General features: G+C 50.8%; 1 protein-coding gene across 2 annotated transcripts; it reads left to right on the top strand.

The window, feature by feature from the left end:
* Positions 1–3,444: 3,444 nt before the first annotated feature.
* On the top strand, positions 3,445–8,809 carry FAM187B (family with sequence similarity 187 member B). Of its 2 annotated transcripts, XM_054538873.1 has the most exons (3): positions 3,451–4,231; positions 6,971–7,340; positions 8,378–8,809. In XM_054538873.1, the coding sequence occupies exons 1-3, from the start codon at positions 3,519–3,521 to the stop codon at positions 8,396–8,398; spliced, it is 1,104 nt and encodes a 367-aa protein (XP_054394848.1). In that variant the 5' UTR covers positions 3,451–3,518; the 3' UTR covers positions 8,399–8,809. The 2 variants fall into 2 exon arrangements, with proteins under 2 accessions (XP_002829101.2, XP_054394848.1); XM_002829055.5 differs by lacking the exon at positions 8,378–8,809 and having other exon boundaries at positions 3,445–4,231; positions 6,971–7,405.
* Positions 8,810–9,143: the final 334 nt, after the last annotated feature.

The raw sequence follows: 9,143 nt of genomic DNA, 5'->3' as shown, positions 1-9,143 counted from the left end.
CCCATAAGCCTTCACGGTGGTTCTGCGCAGGAAAAGGTCTCCTCACTGGCTTGCTAAGATGCGCATTCAGGAAGAATTCCCTGGTGTTTCCTCTGAGTGTGCCCTGGGCAGGTGATGTTAGGGACACAGCAATGACCTAGTTCTTGTCTGCACAGGCTTCTGATATTCAGGGAGAGGCCAAATGTAGAATCTAGAGACCAAGCTACTCAGGCCCATGGGCTCATGCCAATGTAAACACTGATGTTTCTGTCTCCTGATCGGACCCTGGTGGATACAATTTATCTATCCATCCTTGTCCCAATGCCACAGTGTCTTTGGTTTTCTTTTTTTTCCTTTTATTTACTTATTTATTTATTTATTTATTCATTTTTGAGATGGAGTCTCCCTCTGTTGCCCAGGCTGAAGTGCAATGGCACAATCTCAGCTTACTGCAACCTCCATCTCCCAAATTCAAGCGATTCTCCTGCCTCAGCCTCCCAAGTAGCTGGGATTGCAGGCACCTGCAACCACGCCCGGCTAATTCTTATATTTTTAGTAGAGAAGGGGTTGGCCAGGCTGGTTTCAAACCCCTGACCTCAAGTGATCTGCCCTCCTTGGCCTCCCAAGTGCTGAGATTACAGGCACAAGCCACTGCACCCAGCCCACAATGTCTTTTTATACCTTTCAATAAGTCACGATATGTGGTAGTGTTTCCCAACTTTGTTCTTCAAGATTGTCTTGGTTATTCTTGGCCCATTATATACACATTTTGGAGTCAGTTTGTAGTTTCCACCCCAAAACTCTTATTTTTTTTTAATTGGGACTTTATTGAATCTAAAGATAAATTCGGGGTAAATCAATTTATATTCAATATTTAGTCTTCCAATCCGTGAATGTGGCAAATACTTCCATTGTTTAGTCTTTCTTTAATTTCTCCCAATAATGTGAAGTTATTAATGTAGAGGACTCACATATCTTTTATTATATTTATTCCTAGGTATTTAATTTTTTCATACTATCCTACAGTAGTCTTTTAAGTTTCATCTTTTAATTCTTTGTTGCTGGTATATAAATCATATTTAATATATGACCTTGTATCTAATTTTTCGCTTGTATCTTACCTCCAGTAAAATGCTGAATGGAAAAGTTGAAGGCAGAAATACTTGCGTTATTCTCAGTATTTTACTATGAAGTATAATTTAGCCCTAGGTGTTTTTGTTTGTTTGTTTGTTTTTTGTTTTTTTTTTGAGACAGAGTCTCACTCTGTTGCCCAGGCTGGAGCGCAGTGGCGCAATCTCAGCTCACTGCAACCTTCGCCTCCTGGGTTCAAATGATTCTCCTGCCTCAGCCTCCCAAGTAGCTGGGACTACAGGCACCCACTATCACACCCGGCTAATTTTTGTATTTTTAGTAGAGATGGGGTTTCGCCACGTTACCCTAACTGGTCTCGAACTCCTGACTTCGGGTGATCCACCTGCCTCGGCCTTCCAAAGTGCTGGGATTACAGGTGTGAGCCACCGTGCCCGGCCTGCCCTAGGTTTTTAATAGAAACACTTTATCTTCTTAGAAAATTTCCTTTTGTTCCTAGTTTGCCAAAAGTTTTGAGCCATAAGTGAATGTTGAGTTTTATCAGATGCTTTTTCTGTATCTACTGAGATAATAATATGGTTTTTCTCCCTTATTCTGTTAATGTGGTGAATTACATTGATTGATGTTCAAATATAACCCCAATTTGCCTTCCTGAAATAACCCAATTTGGTCTTTATATTTATCCTTGTGTAAAGAAAATCACTGGAATCAATTTGCTAATATTTTCTTTGGGATATTGTGTCTATGTTTACAAAAGAGATTGACCTGAGGTTTTTCTTTGTTGTAATGTCCTTATAAGGTTTTGGTATAAGGTGATGCAAGTCTCATAGAAATGTTCCATCTTTTTCTATTTTGGGAAAAGTTTGGAAGATCAGTTTATTTATTTATTTATTTATTTTGAGGCAGGGTCTCTGTCACCCAGGCTGGAGTGCAGTGGCACAATCTGCACTCACTGCAACCTCTGCCTCCTGGGTTCAAGCTATTCTCCTGCCTCAGCCACCTGAGTAGCTGGGATTACAGGTGCCCACCACCATGCCCGGCTAATTTTTTGTATTTTTAGTAGAGATGGGGCTTCACCGTGTTGGCCAGGCTGGTCTCGAATTCCTGACCTCAAGTGATCCTCCCATCTTGGCCACCCAAAGTGCTGGCAAGTGCTGGCATTACAGGCATGAGCCACAGCCTGAGAAGGCGTTTAGAAAAGGGGATGGAAGGAAAGGGAATAACTGAGAAAAATATTTGTTGAAGATGTATTGAGTCATGCAGATGGCTGAGGGAAGAGACGGGAATCAGCACGTGCAATGGTTCTGTGGCAAGAGCCCCTCTGCCTGTCTGACAGATTCAGGGAACAGCGGGAGGCCAGTGTGGTTGGAGGGTAGGGAGTAGGGGGAGAGGTGCAGGAGGTCAGAACAGTAACCAGAGATAATTTTTTTAATTTTTATTATTATTTTTGGGACGGAATTTTACTCTCGTCACCCAGGCTGGAGTGCAGTGGTGCGATCTCGGCTCACTGCAACCTCCGTCTCCCAGGTTCAAGCAATTCTCCTGTCTCAGCCTCCCGAGTAGCTGGGATTACAGGTGGCTGCCACCACGCCCAGCTATTTAGTAGAGACGGGGTTTCACCACGTTGGCCAGGCTGGTCTTGAACTCCTGACCTCAGGTGATCCGCCCGCCTCAGCCTCACAAAAGTGCTGGGATTACTGGTATGAGCCACCGAGCCCAGCCCCAGAGAGGATTTGTTTACTGCTTTATCTCCAGTGCTAAGAAGTATGCCCAGAACATAGTAAGAGTTCAGGAAATATGTGTTGAGTGTTCACATGTGACACTTTCATGCTCTTGTTCCATCCCTGGGAATGTAGTCTCACCCCTGGGAAAGGAAGGGGGACAGGTAGTAGAGAAAACTCTGAATAGACAAATTAGGTTTGCTCCTTTCCCAGCAAAATGGAGGGCTTGTAATAGAAATTAAATATGGTCGGCGGGGCACAGTGGCTCACGCCTGTAATCCCAGTACTTTGGGAGGCCAAGGTGGAAGGATGGCTTGAGGCCAGGAGTTCGAGACCAGCCTGGGCAACATAACAGGACCCCGTCTCTACAGAAAAAATTTTAAACTAGCCTGACATGGTTAGTATGCACCTGAAGTCCCAGCTACTCAGAAGGCTGAGGTGAGAGGATTGCTTGATTCCAGGAGTTTGAGGCTGTAGTGAGCTATGATTGCAGCACTGCCTTCCAGCCTGGGTAAAAGAACGAGTCCTTGTCTAAAAAAAAAAGAAAAAAGAAAAGAAAAATAGTGTTGTCAGCTTGCCACAAAACAAAGGGGATGGTGACCTCACACACACATGTGGTAGCTGCAGTTCATCCCACTGCCCAGGGCTGAGGCCAGAGTTCATGGGTGACCTCACAATGTTCAGGGTGGCACTGGCCCACTGCCACAGCCCCAGTCCACCGTGCCACCCATGCTGTGGCTGCTGCTCCACTTTGCTGCCCCGGCACTGGGGTTCTACTTTTCCATCAGCTGCCCCAGTGGTAAGCAGTGCCAACAGGCCCTACTCTCCGGCAATGATATTCTCCTGTATTGCAACTCCTCGGGGGCACACTGGTACTACTTATTCACACAAGGCAAGAAGGGCAGGCTCACCAGCCTCACCAATATTTCCAATATGGAAATAATGCCCGAGGGCAGCCTTCTCATTAAAGATCCATTGCCCTCCCAGACGGGCTTCTACCACTGCTGGAACAAGAATGGCCGTCAAGTGGTGCAGTATGAAATTGACTTCCAGGACGTCACCACCCTGCATATAACACACAAGGACCTGGGTCAGAAGCCCCTGCAGAACGAGACCCTGCATTTGGGCAGCAAACAGCTCATTTTTACCCGGTGGGAGCCCTGGCAAGACTGCAACCGCTGTGAGGAGCCGGGCGAGCGTAAACGCCTGGGGTACTGCTACATTGAGGAGCATCTGGAGGAAGCCATGCCCTGCTGGCTCTATCTGGGAGAGGTGCTGGTGTGGTCTAGCCGCTTGCGGCCTGAGCTGCAGGTGGAATCCTGCCACGTCCGGTGCACCAATAACACACAGTTAAGGGTGGATTACGTCATTTTTGACAACTTCAGCCTCGATGAGAAGACAGAATTTGTGTGGCTCGACTGTCCCTTAGGATCTATGTACAGGTGATGGAATCCCCGCCTCTGGCCCCTAGCCAGGTTCTTCCGGTCGGGGGATCCTTCATGGTAATATGTGCAGAGGGATGAGTGGGCGTTCTTTGCAGGTCAGCCATGTAGTGGTCATCAGGACAGTGTCAGGCCCTGCTCTTAAACAGTCCAAGGGGGACACAGCCCAGGGTGGTGCGAGCCGGGATGGGAGAAGCCCAGGCAGACAGATGGGGCTGTGACGGGGGAAGCCCAGGAAGCTTAGGGGTTCCAACAGGCCCCTGTTTCATCTGGAAAGGTCAGTGAGACCCTGGAGGAGAGGCTGGTGCCCCTGGGGTTTCCCATCAAGGCCTGCCTCCCAGAACTCACAATCTTCTTACTTCCTGCCAGGAGCCTCTGGAAAATACCCCCTTCCCCTCCTCTCCCCCAGTCCACCTGCCCCTTAATAAGAAATGCAGGCTGGGCACGGTGGCTCATGCCTGTAATCCCAGCACTTTGGGAGGCCGAGGTGGGTGGATCACCTGAGGTCAGGAGTTCAAGACCAGCCTGGCCAACATGGTGAAACCCCGTCTCTACTAGAAATACAAAAATTAGCCAGGTATGGCGGCACGTGTCTGTAATCCCAGCTACCCGGGAGGCTGAGGCAGGAGAATCACGTGAACCTGGGAGGCGGAGGTTGCAGTGAGCCGAGATCACACCACTGCACTCCAGCCTGGGCAACATCATGAGACAGCTCTGACTCAAAAAACAAAAAAACAAAAAAACCCCAGAAATCCATTGTCTCACCCTTCTGGAGGCTGTAAGTCTGAAATCAAGGTGTCAGTAGAACCACGCTCCCTCTCAGTCCCTCCGAGTGAGCTGGGCAGAATCTTCCCTTTTTCTAGCTTCTGGATGCAGTCAGAGATCCCGGTCTTCTCTGGCTTATGGCTGCTTCTCTCCAATGCCTGCCTCCATCATCACTTGGCATTCTTCCTACGTGTCTGTATCCCTGTCTCTCTTTTCCTTTTCTTAAAAGGACACCGGTCAAATGGGATTGAGGGCCCACCTTATTCCAATATGCTCTCATCTCAGCTGATTATATCTGCAATTATCCAATTTCCAAATAAGGTTACATTCTGACGTTCTGGGAAGGACGTGCATTTTGGGGGGCCACTGTCTAACTCAGTGCAGAGGTCTTGCCAGTCCCCGGCCACACGGGGTCATTGTGATGTGTTAAGGGGACTAAAGACTGTAGAGTGCCTGCCACAGCATCCAATAAGAAGTTCCACAATGTACCTAGCTGGGAATGCAAGTTTTTATGATATTGTCTGTGGAGTATCCTCTCTGTTCTTCCACCATGCTGGGTGTGTCGGTGCCTGATTCATTTCTCCACTAAACACGTGTTCACTGCATATTTATATGCCAAGCTCCATTCTAGGGACCTGGGAAACAGTGAAGAACACAACCAACAGAGATTCCTGCCCTGTGGCACATAAATATATAGTTTTATTATTATTATCGTTATTATTATTAGAGACAGGGTCCTGCTTTGTCACCCTGGCTGGAGTGCAGTGGCACAATCACAGCTCACTGTAGCCTCAATTCCCTGGGCTCAGGTGATTCTCCCATCTCAGCCTCCACAGTAGCTGGGACTACAGACATGCACTACCACACTCGGCTAAGTTTTTAAGTTTTGTAGAGATGAGGTCTCACTTTGTTGCCCAGGCTAAGCCCAAACACCTGGGATCAAGTGAGCCTCCCACCTCAGCCTCCCAAAAGTGCTGGGATTACAAACCTGAGCCACTGTGCCCGACCTATAGTATTTTGGATGGTGATGGAGCAGGGAGGGATGCTGGGAATAGGGGAGGTTAAAAGTGTAAGGTGCTGGGGTCAGGGAAGGCTCCTCTGAGAAGCTGCCATTTCAGCCCAGACTGAAAGGAGGCGAGGAAGCCCTGGGGACAGAGGGAACAGCCAGGGCCGAGGCTGCGCCCAGCATGTCAGAGGAACGTCTAGGAGAGCAGCGTGGCTGGGCAGAGTGAGTAAAGTGGAGAGTGAAGGAGATGAGACCAGACAGGCAAAGGCAGGTGGACAAATCATTTAAGGAGTGCCCTTGCTAACTCCTCCAAATAACCGTATGAGGTACAATCATTACTCTCCATTTTTTTGGTTTGTTGTTTTCTTTTTTGGGACAGGGTCTTGCTCTGTCACCCAGGCTGGAGTGCAGTGCTGTGACTGGCTCACTGCAGCCTCAACCTCCTGGGCTCAAGTAATCCTCCCACCTCAGCCTCCTAAGCAGCTAGGACCACAGGCACATGTCACCATGTCCAGCTAATTTTTTAAATTTTTGCAGACATGGTTTCTTGCTTTGTTGTCCAAGCTGGTCCTGAACTCCTGGGCTCAAGCCATCCTCCTTGCCTTTGCCTCTGAAAGTGTTGGGATTACAGGTGTGAGCCACCAAGCCTGGTCTAGACTCATTTTTACATGAAGAAGTGGAAGTTCAAAGAGCTGGAGGCATTTGCCCAGGTCACCCAGCCAGTAATGGGTGGGGCCAGTAAGGGGTGGAGCCAGGAAGGGGGGAGCCAGGAAGGGGTGGGGCCAGTAACGGGTGGAGCCCCAGGAGCCCCCAGCTGTGCCTCCGCCACCCCACTCTTGACGGCTGCACAGTGCTCCGTGGGGGGTGGCGAGGAGGGAGGCTGGGCGGTGCTTTATTTTCTGTTCCTCAGGGAGACGTCGGTCCCTCGTTTCTCCCTGGCCCTGCACCTGACCTTGTCCTCCTCGCAGGCCCGTCAACTGGCGTGCCAACGACACCCCCCTGACGTGGGAGAGCCAGCTCTCCGGCCGGGACTTCACCACCTTTCTGGACCCCTCCACCGGCGGCAGGCAGCTGCAGGTCTTCCAGCCGGCCATCTACAAGTGCTTCGTGCAGCAGGAGCTCGTGGCCCAGTTCAACCCCTCCGCCAGTCCGGAGACGCTGGAGACTCAGTGGAGAGAGAACGATGCCCAGTGGCGGGAGGCAAGGAAGGCCCTGCGGGGCAGGGCGGACTCCGTGCTCAAGGGGCTGAAGCTGGTGCTGCTCGTGGGTACGGTCCTGGCCCTGCTGGGGGCGCTGCTCAAGTTCATCCGTCCTTCCCCGGGCAGGAGAAGCACACAGGTGCTGGTGGTGAAATAAAGCGAGCCCCCGGTGCACAAGTGGACCCGGCCTCGGGTTCCCTCTTAGCCACAGCCACCTCTTCTGTCACTTCCGCCCCCGTGCCCCGTAGCCCAGGGTGACCGAGCTCTTCCCAGGGTCAGATCCTGCTCTGTTAACTCATTAGTAATTTCCATAGCACAGATGAGGAAACTGAGGCTGGGGATTCTAGTTCAAACCAGGTTGCCTGGCCCAAGCCCTGTGTTCTTCAGAAGGAGGGAGAGATGGAACGAGGCCATTCTTGGGGTGTCTCCCTAAGGGTGGTAACTCATAGCCTCCTCACTCACCCCGTTCCCCCAATAACAAGATGGGGGATATGAGCAGGACACCTCTAGGCTCCCCGGATCTGCACTGAGCCCTGCTGTGTTTCCCTGCCTGTCCCTTACCCACCCTCCCCACTGTGCCCAGGGCTTCAGGCCCAGCCACCACTCCCCAAGTCAGAGGCACTGCCAGATACGCGCCACTTTTCCGGGCTCTTGCGGTGGAGTGAGGCCCCTCAGGCCTTGGAAGGAGAGACAGGCCTTTCTGCTGGTATAAGGCGCCAGGCCTGGCTCAGCTGACCTGCAGGAATCACCAGGCCTGGCTGTTCCCAGAAATCCCACACTGTTCAGCAGAGTGCAAGAGTGAAAAATAATTCATGCCATTAAAATTCATTGCCCTAATAGTGCAGTGAAGCCTTGACTGGACAGAGATGAAACTCTCCCAGAACAGAACCTCTGCCCCCAGGATAGGGCAGGGCTCATCCCTCGTGTACCAGACACTGTTGCCAAAACACTTAAGGCTTCATGTGATGCCCAGATGCTCAAAGATTCCTGCAGAATGAGGGAGCGTTCCCTGAGAACTAAAGAGGCCTCCCTGGAAACCAGAGGTAGACAATAATAATGATAATCATAGCAAACATTTGGGGACTTCCTGGTGTGGTCAAAACTCAAACCCTTCGTAAGTGCTGTGCCCCCACGATCACCCAAGAGGCTGGTGCTACTGTTAACCTTGTTTTGCAGCTGAGAACATCAAGACTCTGAAGCTTCAAGCAACTTGCCTGAGGTCACACAGTGAGCTTGGGAAGGGGCCGGCGGTTGGAAGGTGAAAGGAGACCTGAAGCGCCCACCCCAGGTCCCAGGGAGCCCCCCAATGCCTGCACCCATAGAAGCCCCCATTGTGTGGGAGCTAGAGGTGGGACAGGGAGAGTCAAGCACGGGTCCCACACTCAGGGGGTTTGTTCTTCACAGCACTGAAGTCTCACAACCCATAGCAGAGGCTGTCAGTGCCCCAGTGCTCCAAGGCTGTCAGGGCAGCTGGTAAGGTGACCCCAGTGACTTCCCATCTCCTGGTGTCCATGCCTTGTATGATCCCCTCCCCTCCGGTGTGGACCAGACCTGTGACTTTGCATCTAACCAATAGCACACAGTAAAGGTGTTGAGCTGTCACTCCCTAGCTTGCCTTATGTTATCTAAGACTCTGTCTTAGAAGATCAGAGGGAGGGAGCCTTGCTGGCTTGATGAAGTAAGCAGCCACATTGAGGAAGTCCACATGGTAGGGAGCTGTGGGTGGCCTCTAGGAGATGCAAGTGGCTTCTAGGACCTGAGGGAGGCTCCCAGTTGACAGCAAGCAAAAGGCCAGGACCCTCAGTCACACAGCCAGAGAGAAACGAGCTCTGCCAATAACCTGGATGAACTCAGAAGTAGATTCATCCCCAGTCGAGCCTCCAGATGAAAGTGCAGCCTGATCCGTGTCTGACAGCAGCCATCTGAGACCTCAGATGGAGGG

The sequence above is a fragment of the Pongo abelii genome, chromosome 20 (assembly GCF_028885655.2).
Source record: "Pongo abelii isolate AG06213 chromosome 20, NHGRI_mPonAbe1-v2.0_pri, whole genome shotgun sequence".
In the NCBI taxonomy this organism is placed as follows: domain Eukaryota; kingdom Metazoa; phylum Chordata; class Mammalia; order Primates; family Hominidae; genus Pongo; species Pongo abelii.
Note: the sequence above shows the minus strand (reverse complement) of the source record. Positions and strands in the feature narration are given on the sequence as shown.

Coding starts and splice junctions, on each gene's coding strand:
- FAM187B (XM_054538873.1), top strand. CDS start 3,519: ATGCTGTGGCTGCTGCTCCACTTTGCTGCCCCGGCACTGGGGTTCTAC. Junction 4,232..6,970: donor CCCTTAGGATCTATGTACAG/GTGATGGAATCC, acceptor TCCTCCTCGCAG/GCCCGTCAACTGGCGTGCCA. Junction 7,341..8,377: donor CGGGCAGGAGAAGCACACAG/GTGCTGGTGGTG, acceptor CTTGTTTTGCAG/CTGAGAACATCAAGACTCTG.